The following is a 16,524-nucleotide window of genomic DNA, read 5'->3' on the forward strand; positions in this document are numbered from 1 at the left end:
TTAGAAATTAAAATTGTGAAATGTTACAATTGATTATTTGTTTGACTTCATGGACTACACTTTAAGAAATGCTGCTCTAGGAGACATTTACATTGCAATTTTCCATTCCCTTTTCTCTTTGATATGAATGCACCTTTGGTGCTCTGGGGCCACTATGTGGGTTTTTAATAGTGGACTGCTGTTAAATAAAAGGACTCTGGAGACATTAAATCCTCTTTCATAGGAAGTTTTGTTTAAATTCTGGTCTCAAAGGCTAACATTATATCCCTGGCATTTAGCTGCTTCACCTAGCCTTTTAGTATTTTGCTGGCAGTAGTAACTTCCAGATCATTGGGCAGAAGTACATTGATATCTGGGGGCTTTGTGGTTCTCCAGAATGTGACTATGCTATGCTGGAGAGGGGCTGTTGGCATCTTTATTGCTGGTGTGGTGGGGTAGTAGGAGGTTTCTACGGTGCCCATGGAACAAAAGCACTTATTCTGTGGCACTTGTTCTATTGCCAAGGCAATATTTTTCAATCAGATTTGTACTTTAGGTTTGTATCTTCTTATTTTTCAAGAGAATGGCCATGGGTTTGGTATAAACCTGTGTCTTTTGTTATTTATTGAGAACTTCCTGGATTTTTAAAAAAGATTTTCAGTTTCCCTGTTGGTAGAAGTGATGACAGTCCTTTTTTTTTTACTTTCTCTGTTATCTAGATCATGATGACATCTTTGTGGAGGTTGGGTTTTCTCCTACATCTCTTCACAGGTGAGGAGTTTGATAAGTTAGGGAGTGTATGAACTCTCCCATGTTTTTCTATGATCTATTTATATTGTGAATAGGAGTTGGTCTTGTGTGGACATTGACTCTGAGAAATATGTACCTCAACCTAACGTTTTACTCTGTGAGAATTGAGGATGGGGACTCTAGTCTCCTGTTTTCTTTCTGTTTGAAACACTGGCAGGGGCAGTAGTATGAGTACACACCATTTTTTAACAGAGCTTATACTCCACCCATGCCTCGCTATCACTTCTGGATCCCCCCTGAAAGTGCTGTGACATCTTATTTCCTCCACTGGAAACCTTTCTGATGGTTCCACATCCATAAGGAGGGGGCACTGACTAACAGCTGCTGACTAGGATGCTATTCTCTCATACACCCCGAAGGATTTCTGATTGGTGCAAAATCATGACTGAGAGACTGAGCACATGGTTGCCCAATACTTCCCTCAGAAATGATTCTTATCGGTGAGTGGCCAGTGGGAACATTAACCCATAAGAGGGACAACATTTAAACAAAACAGGAAGTAATCAGATAAAATCATAACTAAAATAAGCAAGCCAATGCCTTTTTTGTTTGTTTGTTTGGTATTTAGAAATTTGGGGCTTCTTTTCTAGTCAATGTACATAGAACTGCCTGCTACTGTATTTTATCATTTGTGGGGGGAAATTGAAGTAAAGCCTATTTTGCAAAATTCGTTTATGTTTGTTGTTTATCACAATTCTTCTGGTCCAGCAGTAAGGCAAAAAAGAAATTAGCAGAGTAGGAAATCTGACAAAGATCTCACACAAACGTAAAGTAAGTCAGCATACATCTGCAGCCAAAGACTTCATTACAAATAAAAACATAAGGCTTATCGGTGGTGATGGTGGCTTAAGTATAAAATAAAAAGGCTGTGTAACTAAAATACAAGAGTGGGCCATTCAGAGCATTCGTATTTCTGACATGAACCTCCAGAGGGCAAGTACAGACATGTCAGAGTCGTGAGACTGTACATGTGTGTGTTCTGTGCAGACATGTTTGTGACAGGCTTGCTCAGGGCATGTTCAAACTTGTTCTAGGGTTACCATTCTGAGCATGTGCTATCAACAGTAGTGTCTGCAGGCAGATACAAACTTCAACGGTTTAAACCCTCACCAGCATTTGAGAATAATATGGCAGTCTCAGAATCCAATGAAGAGTATAACAAAAGAATGCTAAAGCAGAATCTGATGGCAATTTGTTTGATGTAAATTTGATTCTTGAATCAGAAAAGTGGGGTCTCAGATTTAGCAAAAGAGTTAAGTTTTGTAATATTAATGAGAGCAAACATAATATGATGATCATGCCCTGTCATTGTCAGTTCTGTCAGACATCAAATGGTGAATCCAATCCAAAAATGTTCCTCTAATACTGAATTATGAATATTCTTGAGGCAAATTGTAAAAATACTGCATCATTGCTTAATGGGATGTCTACAACATGAAGCCCAAATGGATGGAGTTGATGAAACAGATATTATTAAAAAGTGTCTTCAAATTTCTATGCCTCAAATTGTATGGATATTCATTAATGTTTCAGACAAAATTAATAAATTATATTTCAAATGACACTTGCTGGATGAAGCCGAGACATTCGTACAGTATACCGAGAAGGAGAAATTCCCCCCCTTTCATTAATGACAAGGATTCGTGATGAGACTCCTACGTCTCTCAAGAAAATGATATGTAATTAATGTCCTAGAAATTAATTACAAAAAAATAATCATGTGCACCCCAATGAATTTCAAATAAAACATATTTACAAAGCATGTTTAAAAACAGTTATTTCTTTTTTGCTAAAATGTATTTACAATATGACGGATGAAGAAGGTCTGACCAATTCTGCAAAAAACAAAATACATGTTAAGAATGCAATGCCTTTGGTGCAACAAATTTTACATCAAGAACAGGGCCTGGGACTTCATCTAATAGAAACAGGAAAGAATGTTGAAGGCTTCTTCTTCAGATGATCTGCAACATTTCCCAGTAACAAGGCCCCTTCAGGATGGCTACTACTAATGTAAGTAATTTTGTAGCTAATTTTTAAAATGTAGTATTTCTTAAATGCATAAATGGTATTTATAATGTTTATTGTTGTTTTTATTAGGAGGCGGGATCAGAATCACAATATGTGAAGCCTGTGAAGGTATTCTTTTTCCTTTCACACATATAAATTTTAGAAACATCACTATTTCTATAGCAATACTGATGCTTGTCTGCTTCCATTTTTCCTTCAGAATGCACAGAAGATGAAGTGTTTGCCAATTTTTCAATGTTCTAAGATTCATAATGGTATCAATATATACCATTGGGAAGGGAACACAGGCCATGAGGGACAGAGGACAATGAATTAGAAGGTATAGTATTTAATTCACATGCATGTAGAAATCTAAGAAATGTTATTAGGAATGTGATGAGAACTAGTCGCCAAACAATAAAATGTAAGGACTATTTCTTTATCCAACAATCAGTATACCCTCTTTACTGTAGCAGTTGTTACAAATGACTGTTTCCTTGTTCCTTTTTCCCCTCAGAACAATGAACTGATCAGTTGTTTGCTAAATGTCCAGTGTGAACTATTTCACAAGGGCCTCATCAAATTGTGGGACCAAGGCCATCCACATTGCGTGGAATGCAGGATAAGGAATTAGAAGGTAGAGTGTGTACTTCACATACATGTAGGTTTTTAGAAAACATAGTCACTAGGAATATTGATGTGACCTAACTTCCAAATAATAAAAATGTAAAGAAAATCTCCTTCTTCACCCATCAGTCAATAAGTTCTATGTACTGTAACAATTCTATGTCCTAAGTACTATTTGTTTGTGTTCCTTCAGAATGGTGAAGTGATCAGATGTTTGCTGAATTCAATGCTGACAGTTTCACAAGTAGATCAACAAATTATGGCGCCAAGGCCATCCACATCAAAACCCTCTACTTCACATGAAATACCAGGTGAATTAATATGTATCTCATGTGTCTCAGACAAAAGCAGGAGGCCAGTGCTTTACCCTGATTGCTGAAAGACATAACAGGATAAAGAACAATATATTCATGATTATGAAAAGAAGGAAAGTGTATGCTTACCGTGTGAGCATATTGAAGTCCCGCTAAAAGGCAGGTTACTAAATTCTTTTTAAACTGGGATTTAATTTCGGACAGAGCACCAATTGACTACATTTGTGGTGACACCCTGAAGAATTATTAAAATATTTTTTGTGTCCTGTAATGAAGTTTTAGCATGTGAATTTGTGGATTCACATGCTAAATTGCCAGCAGCATTGTCACATGGAAAATAGCCAAACATTAGACTACCAAATCAACTTGTATCAACATATTCATTTCCAGTTTTACAATGTTTATGTGCAGTTGGAATTATACAGACTGTTTGATGGGTTGGGGGAGAGGTGTCAATACCATGACACTGATTCTGTTAAAAATGTAGCAAGGGAATGTGGACACCCCCCTTAGATGATTAAGGCGGCTGATGAATGAGATTCCACAAAACACCACCATCATTGAGTTTGTGGTAGTTGGTCCCAAAATGTATGAATATGCTTTGCCAAATGGGATGACAGTGTTAAAAGTGAAAAGATTTACACAAAAAACTGCCAATTGTTGTAAGGTTAACTTTGAGAGCTTGAAAGACTCGGCTGATGATTATTGTTTATGTGATGAGGAAGAGAAGAAAGAGATCAAAGTAGAATTAGGTGCTCAGAAAAACTCTAAAAGTAAATAATAAAAGCGTTCTCAAAGTTGAGAATTACTGTGTGCTACCTTATCGTTATTAAGTATGGTGGAAAACTGCACAGTCTGTACATCCTTTTTCTTGTATCATACAGAATTGGTCTGTCCAATTCTGGTAAATCTTTTTTTATAAAGCAAATGTTAGAACATGGTGAGACTATTATTTCAAATGCGTCAAACTAATTGCATGGGTTTCTAACTATTGGCAACCCTTGCACAAAAAACTGCTTAATAAATATCCCAGTATTAAGTTTATGGAGAGTCCTCTAGCCCCTTTTGAAGATACTGACTTGTTTCAACCCCATCAAATCAATATAGCAATGGTAGATACCTCATGGCCTCAGACAAGGACAACAAAGAGAGAAAGCCTTTTACACTGTATGTTTGTCACAGAAATCTGAGTATTATTATCATATTTCAAAACCTGTTTTTTCAAGGTAAAGAAATGAAAGCAATAGCTCTGAATGCAAAATATTTGGTATTATTCTGATGCCTCTGCAACTTGATGCAAATTGTCACATTGTCAGGGCACATGTATCCCAGTAACACTTGGTATGTTTTAGAAGTATGCCAAGATGCCACTGGCAAACCCCATGGTTTATATTTTGGTTGATCTGGCAGACACTACACCAGGATACTACAGTTTCTTTCTTCCTGATTGGCCTGCAGTGTATACTATGAAAAAGAAGGGGTAAAAACAGTAGCTTAAGCAGCTGTATCTCAGCTCATTCAGGATGTCTGGGAGGGTACACAGAAATTGGGGGATTTTTAAAATCTTGATAAAGGCTGGACCAAAACATAGAAAGGCTATCTTATACAACACTAACAATGACCTGGAAGGGGCAATAACAAAAAATAAATAAAAAAATAAAAAAATAGGACTGAACACTTTAAAAGGTAACCTGCCTCTGAAGTTTTCATAATACCAGAATGTAAAGAGGAAAAAAAGAGTTTACTAAAAAGTTGGGTGATGGAACAGCCTCACTCAAAAAGAAGAAGCAGATCGTTCATCAGTCAAGAAACTTTATTGAGCCATTATTGGGAGCTGCTATACTACTGGTGACTAATCTATTGGTCAGGTAAAAAAGAAAATGTAGTTGGTGCCACATCATCAGATGGAGCAGCTACAAGGCAGAATCTTTAGAGACTACCGGCACTAATCATTTGAATAATGACATGTGATCCATTCTTCAGAGATCTGATTTGATTGAGGACATCAAAATTTAAGCTCCATAGCTTGGTGCGGCAGAGGTTTCTAAGGCTGCCCAGACAAAATGAGTCTTAAAAAGGATACTCTGAATCCCATTTGCCAACCAGAACACTCTTGATCACCCCAGGACTATGAGAACTATCATCACAACAGCTGCCCCAGGATCCAACAATAAAGGAGAACCTAGATGGAGTGAGCATCCATTATAGGAAAAATGCTGAGCTTTTGTTGAACAAAATGAAACAGCATTGGGACATTATTGCTTGGGATTACTGTGGTATGTATACAAGAGGTCCCACTTACTGATACTAATATTTTAGACTTGGTAAAAGGGGCTTTGCAACTCCAAGCACGTACTATGAAACAAAACCCTAAAGGTTGGAATGAATTTATGAGTGCCATGGCCGATATGAAGGTTCTAACAGTATTGCTGAGTTTTGTATTGCTGTTAAAATATTGCTGTTTTAGACTTACACTTGGCCCCAGACTTACGCTTGGCGCCATCTTTATCGCTGGGTGCTAATTTATGGCATTCCGCACTGGATATGGTAAAAGCCGGTGAAAACAGCAACGAACAGCTGTTCCCGGCTTCAATTTCCCTCTCTGGTTGAAAGAGAGAGAAAGAGCAGGGGGGGGGGAGTGGTAGATTCCCCTAGGGGCTTTGTTTTTGTTATGCAAAGTCCCGAAAGGTCGAATCCCATTGAATCCTCCTTTAATCTCCAGTATTCAGTGCGCTTCTGCAAAAGCAGGAAAAGAAGAAGGTGTCCACTTCTGCTAACAATTGATTTCTTTTTGTGGATTTCTATAAGCAGACGGAAGAAGCATGAGTGAACAATTATTGGTTTGCAAGTATTTTTGACTTTCTGACTTCCACCTTCTTTAAAAAGAGAAATTTCCCCCCCCCCTTCCTTTAATTGTTTAAAATGGCATTTGAGAGCAACTGAAAGTAGAGCGATAAAGGGAAGGGAAAGGAAAGGAGTCTTGCTGCGAAATCGAAACTGAATAGAGATTTTATCTTATTGTGTTGGACTGTGGATTGTTGGATTATATTACGTTGTTTAAGTATTTCATAAGGGGATTCTCAGCAAGAACTTTGCCATGAAGGTTCTTTCAGAAGAATGGATTCGTGACTTTATACAGGATTACACAGAAAGAATGTATTTAATTATTCAAAAATACGAATTGATAAAAAATGGGGACGTTTTGGATGAGAGCTTGGAGGAAATTAACCAGTGTAATCAGGACTTGGAAAATGGAATGGAGGAGATACAAACAAAAGTGGATAAATATGAAGATATGATCGTGAATAAACAAGTTGATGTAAAGAAGTTTTCTTTAAATAGTTTGGATGAAATGCCTGAATTTGTGCTACAGGAGGCTGTCTCCCGAACTGAAAAAACTCACAGGGTTAATGCTTTCCAAGAGTTCTCTTTTTGGACTGATGAAATATACGGCAGTAATTTGTGGATTCTTGGACATAAGGAACTACTAGGAAATATTGTGACTGACTTTTCAAAAGGAGTAATGAAAAACAGACAGATTAATGCATCAAAAAAAATGGCAAGAGACAAAAGTATTATCCTTGAAACAAGGTTGTTTTGAAATATTAACAGACAAAAATATTAGTGTCCCTGAAAGACAATATGTGAGGAAGATCTGGAAGAAATGGGTTGATTATATGTTTTATATCTATCATAAAAGACTAGATATTTGGATTTATACTGGATTTTGACGAGGAAGGACTAAAGTTGAATAGATATTGTAATTTTCTGTATTGAAATTTTATAATGTGTTGTACTGAATTTTAAATAGAATATTCTCGAAAGATCTTATGTAAGAAAGACCTGGGGGAAAAAGTATATGGTTATAGAAGCTATAAGGGAGATATTCTCTGAATGGGATTGGATTTTTATGCTTTAGCTGATTTTAAATACTTTAGGATTAATTTGTTCTATTGCTTTACATATCTTATTACTGTTAATTGTTAATTTTTTTTGAAGGATTTTGGTTATGTTAGGAGGAAGTCAGAGCTTGAGAGGGGAAATTGGTATAATAGTTTTGGGGAAAAATTTTCTTAGCATATGTTTGTTTTATTTTTAACTATACCTTGGGTTTGTTCCGGGAAGTCAGGGGGGAGGGGGGAGGGGATTAGTGAAGGGAGGGGGGTTGGGAGGAAAGGGGGAAAAAAATTTTTTGTAAAACTTTTTGAAATTAGAAAGCTGAAAGTCTGTGGCTCTTAAGGATGTAAGTGACACTATTCCTGTTTCTGTTATGAGTGCACCTGTTAAGGCCCCAATGTCAAATCCTGCAAGTGTCCTAAAGTTTAGTGACCAGTTCAAATTATAAAAATGAATAAAAATACTGTAAAGCAAACAATGAGCTTAACTTTTGGTCTTTATTTTATGATAAGCCATACATATTTGCATGTGTTAATAATGGTTACGTGCTCCAAGTCTCCTTCCCAGCTTGATTTTTTTACAAAATGTTTAACCTTTTGATCTTTGTAACATTGTTGTCAGAGTACAGCTTTAAAACATTTTCATACGGTAAACCCTTAAAAGCTTCAGTAGAAAAAATGTTGCACTTGAAGTGAATGAAAGCTCTAAAAACTTAACAATGGAGCTGGGAAAGTTGGCATTATCTGATATTATACAATCAGTGTATAATAAATTTCCCTTAGAATGTTTTCATATTTATTCTGTCAAAACACTACTGACAATCACACTTTTCTCTTTAGCACATGCTTTTTATTGGTGATTCAGTGTTCAGAGTCTAAATTTAACATTGGAAAAATATCCCTCACTGTCATCACCATCATCATTATCATCAATAGATAAAGTGCAAATACACACTCCTTTCTGCCACATGGGCACACCTTTTAGAAAGATCATCGTTAATGCAAAATATAAAACTTAACCTATTACTGTGCTATCACCACCAGCCTGTTTTACTGCTTACTATATAAAAATCATTTACTTACCTAAGCCTGTTCCTTGGATGGGTGATAAAGAAGAACTGTTCATCATTTCACAAGATGTCTGGTAAGTATTACTGAGTATGTCCTCTGCTTTCACATACTGCACAACATGAACATTATAATACATTAGGTGGCAATCAAAATCAGTCTCAAGTATCCTATTTCTTTATCAGAAACTCAACAACCGCTTTTAGTACAATCTGTCAAGAGGACTTCACTAGCTCCTCAAGGTTTAATGGATAGCATCTAAATCTGAGGCTGCCATATTATTGTCAAATGAAGGCAAAGGTTTAAACTGCTAAAATGCACAAACATCTGCAGATGCTATTGTTAACGCACATGCTCAGAATGACATCTGTAGGACAAATTCAAACATACCCTGATCAAACATGCCTATGCAGCATGCACACATGCACAGCATCACCATTCTGACATGTTGGTAACTGTCCTCTGGAGGTTCATGGCAGAAACATGAATGCTCTGAATGGCCCACCCTTGTAGATTAGTTAGTTTTACTCATAATAGGCTCTTCCGCTGTAGATATATTTACTGATTTACTGTGAGTTTGTGTGAGATCCTCATCAGATTCCACACTTTTAAGTTCTTTCCTGCCTTTACTGTGGCCCAGAACAATTGTGACAAAATGCATGCTTAAATATATTTTGCAAATTAGGCTTTTTTTTTTACAGTTGATAAAATACAGCTGCAGGCAGTTCTGTGTTAGCTGATAGAAAAGAAGGGGACTAGCTCAAAATTCCTAGCATTAAAACAAACAAACAAGCCATGGCTCACTTAACTTATTTTAGTAATGATTTTATCTTATTACTTGCTAGTTTATGTAAGCACTGTCCCCTTTTGCATTATGTAATCTTCCTGCTGGCGGGGTTGACCCATCAGAGTTATTTCTGGGGATTGTACTAGTCCACCATGTGCTCAATCTGTCAATCAGGATTTTGCACCAATCAGAAGTGCTTCTGAGGGTGGGACTAGGATAACATGTGCTTGGTCTGTCAATCAAGACTTAGCATGAATCAGAGTCATTTCCAGGGCTGGGACAATAGCATCATATTCAGCAGCTCTCAGTGAACTCCACCCCCCCCCCATATGAACCAATCAGAAGCATTTCTGGCGGATGGAATCACAGCACTTCCTGCAGCGGGGACACGCCGAAGTGATAAAGTGCTGTCACCGGGTAGGTGGAATATAAACTCCATTAAAAAATGTACATACTCTACTTGGGACTCCTGAGGGGGCTGACGTTGAAATGTTGGTATTCTGTGGGATCTGGGATATCTCTATTGCTCTGCTCTCAGAATGGGTTGTTTGAGGTTGTATTTGGTGGGAAGGAATTAGTGCAACTTTTCTTGCATGTTTGCCTATGGAAGGGTATTTCTGTGGTTATTTTTTGATGTACTCTGGGAATAGTATAGTGTAGGGTAACTATGAAGGGTAAGGTATGGTATGGTGGTAAATGCCCCTTATTTTTTAGATGAATCACCTATTGACAAATGATGGTTGTAGCTATCACAAAATGGAACGATGTTTTTAGGCAAGGCTCACAGTCACTGGCACCATTTTCGAAGATAATCTGGGTAGTGAGAGCCATAGCTTACATATCTATTAGATTGTGTTTGTTTCTTAACCTTTAGGACTATGTAGGAATGTTTGAGATTTTTCAGGGACTGGGGTCCACCTGTTTTCATTGCTGGTTCTAAGTACTTTTTAAAGAATGTAGCCAAAAGCAGTCTTTGTGATAATGGAGAATATGACTTTATTTCCCTGATTCTAGTGAGCATTAGGAACACATCTTCTGTACCACTAGTGTAATTCAAAATGGCAAGTGAGACATTTTTTGCCACTTTTTCCATCCTGATCTTTTTCTTGAAAGACTAGGCATGCAAAGTAGGCTAATATTTTAGGGGTTTCCATGACAGTCTGGGTGGAATTAATGTAATGCTTTGAATGATGGAATTTGCTTGTGATTAAATCCACCCTTCTGGAGGTTAATTGGTAGGGTCAATTATCCCTTTCTTGATGTTCCTACATGTTTAACTCCCACTCCACCCAATTAAACATATAATTGGACTAGGATCTTTAGGTAATATAGAGATATAACCTCTAATGTACTGGTAACATCGGCTGGAGGCTTCAAATGTTATACCACATATGATGAATTTAGTGCACCAGAACCCTACTGTAGGGGGGGGGGGAAGCACTGAGCAAATTATTTCAATACAAGAATTATTTAATTTGAAAGAAATAAAGAAAATATTCAAATGAACAGACTTTAAATCTTTAAATAAACTAATAGCTAATGAGGTAAAGTTTCCTTTGAGCTGAGCTTCAGTGCTGGTGGTTTCAAGGATTCATCCATGTAGTTTCCATGGTAGCAATATGTAAGTGGTGGTCATTGTCTTTTTCTGAAACATATACATATAATATACTTGGCAACATAATTGACGAAAGCAGCAATACATCATTTTCCTCATTGTATGTTACAAGAAGCATTGTAGAGACATGTAAAATATTATCAACTTGCTCAGGTTATGTGCAGCATACGCTTCATTACAATTGATCCATTACTAGGTCTATTCTAGGAAAGTGATGGAAATGAAGAATCAGTTTTTGAATAAGAAGAAAGCCAAAGGATACCTGATCAAAAAATATCGCCTATTAACAAGGAAGTTAAAGGAAGCACCAGAAATAATAAAGCAGCAAATAATAGTTATAGCCAAGAAAACCAGCAGATAGGAAACTCAAATTGTACACTGTAGGCAGAATCTCCAGTGTCAGTCAAGTTAGAAATATTTCTCTGAATCCATCAATGGAGGGAAAACAGTGACCCAGTCAACATCTGACAGAAGAAACAATTCACCAGCTCATTGCCAAGCAGTTTAACATCATATTGCAAGGGAGTAAAATTGAAGATTGATTAACATCTGGTAAAGCCTAGCGGATAATGAAAGATCCAACAAATAAGCAGTACCTGGCAACTAAGGCAAATTACATGCTTACCAATAACTTTCAAATTGCTAAATAATATGGTAGCTGATGCAGCCTAACAGCATCTAGTTGAAAACCAGCTCTTTCCATTTAAGCAGAAAGGAAACCTCCCAAACAGCAAAAGAACAAAAGATCAGCTCCCCATTGATATGATAATTTTGGAAAACTGTAAGGAAAGGAAGATCAATTTGAACATAGCATGAATTGATTAAAAGAAGACATTCAACTCCCTGCCTCATAACTGGGTAATCCAATCCAAAATAACAGGAGTCAATAGGAACATCAGAACATCAGAAAACTTGTTGCAGAGGTCAATGGAAGAATGGTAGACAGTTGTTGGTTAATGATGATAGACCAGGAAAGGTTAACACCAAGAGAGAAATCTTTCAAGGAATCTTACTCTCACCACTACTGTTTGTCATTGCATTGATTTGTCTATTAACAATACCAAACAAGTCAGGCCATGCCTATCAAACATAAAGAACATCTACCAGGCTATCCCATCTCCTTTACATGGCTGATTTGATACTATATGAAAAGTGCTCGAAAATGAAATTGAATGTACAACTAAGTTATTGCCATAGAGTTTGGACTGGACCCATGTGCCACCCTCCCCATAAACAGAAAACGATAGTGAAAACTGAAGGAATCAGGATGCCCTATGCAAAAAAATATCAAGAGCCTGGATGAAGACAATCACTACAGATAGCATTGTTCAAACTAACAACATCAAGCACACTGAAGTCAAGAAAAAAATTAGCAATGAATACTTCAGCAGAGTGTCCCAAAGGTGCTTTTTCAAGAGGAAAATAGATTTTGATTTTTCTTTGAAGATATTTCGCTTCTCATCCAAGAAACTTCTTCAGCTTTAACTGGATGATGGGGAATGGAAGAATTTATATTACTTGTAGACAACTGGTCATTTGCATTCTTTTAGTGGGTAATTAAAGTCATCTGGAAGTTTATCTGTGTCATCAGAGTCACCTGAGTGGTGCAAATGGGTGTGCAGCCTTCTTGGAACTGTTGAAAAGACTATATTGTAGATTGGTGATAGGTGATGTCGTATCCCTCCCCCTCTGTGGAGAAAGGGCTGTTCAGTTTTGACATAGATGGCCTCTTTAACCCCTCTTTCAAACCAGCACTCCTCTCTGTTCAAAATGTGGACTTTGCTGTCTTCAAAAGAGTGGCCTCTGTCCTTTAAATGCAGATGAATTGTTGAATCTAGTCCTGATGTCTTTGTTCTCCTATGTTGTGCCAGGTGTTTATAAAGTGTTTATAAAGTGGTTTTTTATAAGGTGTTTATAAAGTGGTTATTTTCCCAAAGGAAAATAAAAGGAAAAAAGGGCATTGGAAGAATATCTGAAGGACAATGAAGAAGATGCACTGTAGCTACGGTAATATATCATGAAGGCTTGCTGAATGAGGGATGAAAGTGGCCTACAAGAAAGACCAAATTAAGAACAGAAAAAAGACAAAGCAAAGTATTACAAGACCAGGATATAAAAAACCCAGCGGGGAAGTTGAAGAAAGAGACAGAGGGGCTAATTCTGCCTACATAATACCAAACCTCTAGAAGAAATCCAGAATTGAGAAGACAGGAACAGGCAGCAATTGCTATCTTTGCAAAGAATCTGAAGAAACAATGGATCACTTAGATAGTTGCTGCAAGAAGATTGTACAGACTGACTAAAAACAAAGGCATGATGAAGTAGTAACAAATGGTGCATTGGAAAATCTGCAAGCAATAATTTGGTCAAGAATCTGTTTGGTTAATCTTTATCCATTATATGTTACTACATACAGCATAATAAGAAGGAAATAGCATAGCTATAGATTATATATATTTTCCAATAAGTGGGAATAATAATAATAATAACAATAACAGCAACAACAACGATGATGATGATGATGCAATAATAATAATAATAGCATTTATTGTCATTGTACATCATGTATATAACAAAATTGGTTTAGCCAGTCATTATGTGTGTAAATACAAAGTCCTCTACCTTTGCTTTTACCGGAGTTGCCGTTTCTGTCGAAGCGGTGTGTGGTGCGGTTAGTTAGCTCCACTGATGCATCCAGTATGAGTGGATGAAGCAGGTCTCCAGGTCATCACGCAGCAGTCATGAATAAGCTTATTTTCCTCCATCCATAGTTCTAGTTATTTGGTTTTGTTGACAAAGGATCTAGTGTTTTTTAGAAAAATGCTTGGTAATGCTGGTCTGTGAGGCTGCTTCTGTAATCGAGCTAGCAAACCAGTTCTGCATCCTTGTCTCTGGTTCTGCTCTCTTTGCCGTCGGTGCCACCTCCCAGGCCCAACAGTGATCAATGGAGAAACTAGCAGTCTTACTATGTCACTCGGTATATTATGAGACCGTTGGAAGTCGCTGGTAATATCTAGTCAACTAGAAGGTTCAATCTTTAGTAACTCCTTGCAGGTATAGACTAGTTTTTGCCCACTCACTCCACTATAACACCAGGAGCTCAAAGTCACAATGTCTCGGTGTGCCGCCCTCTTGGATTTTTTTTCCTCTTCAAAAGAGGCAGTAATTAGACAATTCTCAAAAAAAAAATTGAGCTCCATATATCTGAATTATTATAGGCCAGTTGTAATGTTTCCTTCCTGGACAAAATATTCAAAAGGTTGTGGTTTATGAGACCCTGTGATGAATGAAATGAAATAGATTTTCTGGTCCATTTCAATTCAAATTTAGATCTGATTTTGGCATTGATTGTAAAGTGATTTGACTATTAATTCTCTTTGACTTTTCATCAGTTTTCAGGACCACCGTAACCTCACATTATTGTCAAATGGTAGAATTTTGTGGTAGTTCTACTCAAACTTGCATGACTATCTCCAGAAAGTGAGATTGAAAGATTTTTGCACAAACTAGTTCCTCTTTATCCCTGGATTATGTTTGAAATAGATAAGTGATTTGGAGATGAAATATGCAGTAACATCCTACTCAACATTGTCTTACTTTTTCATCAGGTTCAGTTGAGACAGTGAAGGTACTTAATTATTGCTTTTGATGGTAAGTACATAAGATATGAAGCTCAGTTCAAAGAATATAAATGGATGGGTCATCTGTTCAAGGAACTGGTGTACTTTTAGATTCATCTTTGCCATTAAAGGTTCAATTGTTTTTTGTTGCATGGAGCACCTTTTATCAGATTAGTTTGGTGTGTCAGCGATGGATGTAGGTAGTTTAGCTTCAGTAAGCTATGCCCTGGGAATCTTTCTAGATTACAGTTATATATGAAAATGCCCCTGAAAGTCCACAGTTCAAAATATGGTTGCTAAAGTACTGAGGAGAGCTAGTTTAACATGAGGAAAAGGAACCAACCTAGAAACCGGGAGACTATGATTTTTAGTCCCGATACAGGGACTAGAAAGAACTGAGAAAACTAGATACATTATTACCATGTATTTTAGTGGATAAATTGAGAATGTTAGGCACCAAAATGCACTCCAAAAATTGGGTTCAGCTTATCCCCTGAAAGGGCTTATCTGCAAGTATATATAGTATTTTTTTAAAAAAAGTATCCATATGCTTACAGATAAGCCAAACCAAAATACTGTGAAAAATATATCACCTGCAGATTAATCAAGTGTGAAAATTTAAAACAGAATCTGTTCTGGAAAGTGTTTATTGATACAAACTATGAAAACATGCAAAGTCCTTTAGAATATATTGGAAAAACTATACAAGAAGTTTGAGAGTTGGTTTATCTGCGCTTAGTGCATTTTTCATGGTAGTTTGGTTAAAAAAAATTGGATGTTTATCCAGAGAGGCTTACCCACTGTACAGTATGCCATTTTTACTGTCTGACTCTCAGTTTGCTTTCAGCTCAATTCTGGCTTGAGACCAAAGTAGGTAAAGCAGCTCCTTTTCACATCTATTCTTATCTAAGCTCATTTTTTGAGGCCCTGCGCAGAAGGTTTGCACAGAAGGAGATAATGGCAAGTGGCAACTTCATAGCAGGCCTTCTCATTAACAACGTGTTAACTTTAGAATATTCTTTCCAGTGAAGCACATCTGGCCTTTTTTTTTCTGCTGTCTTTTTGGTGCCAAAGATTTTTATTCTCTGAGGGCATTTAATTTAATTTTCTGCGTTGCTGATGCCATCTGTTGTTCTAATTAGTGTTATCTTTTACTCTATAGAGTCTGCTGCTTTCAGCAACTTTTATATTGATTATTTTAACAGAATAATTTATTATGTCCTTTATGGATTTTTGGCTGGATTTTTGTTGTATAGTGCTCTGAATGCTCCTGCTTCAGACTGACTAGCAGATTTTAGAAATAAAGACATTTAACTGAAATTTATTAGGAATATAACATCCCTAAGACTAGGCTGCATATACTTTTTATATTTTTCTAAGCTGCCTCAAAGGATTCGGAATTGCTGATTTGGGCAAGGTCTTTGGGACTTAGCTTATATTTTGAAATACACAGAAAAGTTTTGTTAAAAGTTAAAAAAAATTGAATTAATAAAATGAATGCCATTTCAAACATTGCAAAATAAATTGACTGTATCTTAAGCAAGTTACAGTCAATTTTACAGTCAAAGTTACTTTGAGTTTTCTCTATAGTGCTCTCTGTAACATGCCATGAGTGGGGAAATTAATTAAATATATTGTTTTTGTCCTTAATTATATTTCAAAATCTGTTGCACATACAATTAGTATATCTTCAAATCTAGTAATATGCAAAATGTTTTATCATTTTTCTACTTTTTACTTCGGTTTTGTGTTTTTTTAAAAAGTGTCTACTCAATTAAATTCAGTTTAAAATATAACT

The 16,524-nt window shown here is 36.6% G+C and overlaps 1 protein-coding gene and 1 long non-coding RNA gene across 2 annotated transcripts in view; both read left to right on the forward strand.

The window, feature by feature from the left end:
- Window positions 1–16,524, forward strand: part of ADAMTS6 (ADAM metallopeptidase with thrombospondin type 1 motif 6) — a 157,153-nt gene that overhangs the window by 9,563 nt on the left and 131,066 nt on the right. The window contains exon 2 of the mRNA XM_058170119.1: window positions 699–750. Within this exon, the coding sequence (XP_058026102.1) occupies window positions 699–750 (52 nt within the window). The remainder of the gene's footprint in view (window positions 1–698; window positions 751–16,524) is intronic.
- On the forward strand, window positions 2,665–5,309 carry LOC131191704 (uncharacterized). The gene is made up of 4 exons (XR_009153562.1): window positions 2,665–2,802; window positions 2,890–2,928; window positions 3,020–3,139; window positions 3,620–5,309. It is a non-coding gene; the product is annotated as an uncharacterized LOC131191704 (long non-coding RNA).

The sequence above is a fragment of the Ahaetulla prasina genome, chromosome 2, assembly GCF_028640845.1.
Source record: "Ahaetulla prasina isolate Xishuangbanna chromosome 2, ASM2864084v1, whole genome shotgun sequence".
In the NCBI taxonomy this organism is placed as follows: domain Eukaryota; kingdom Metazoa; phylum Chordata; class Lepidosauria; order Squamata; family Colubridae; genus Ahaetulla; species Ahaetulla prasina.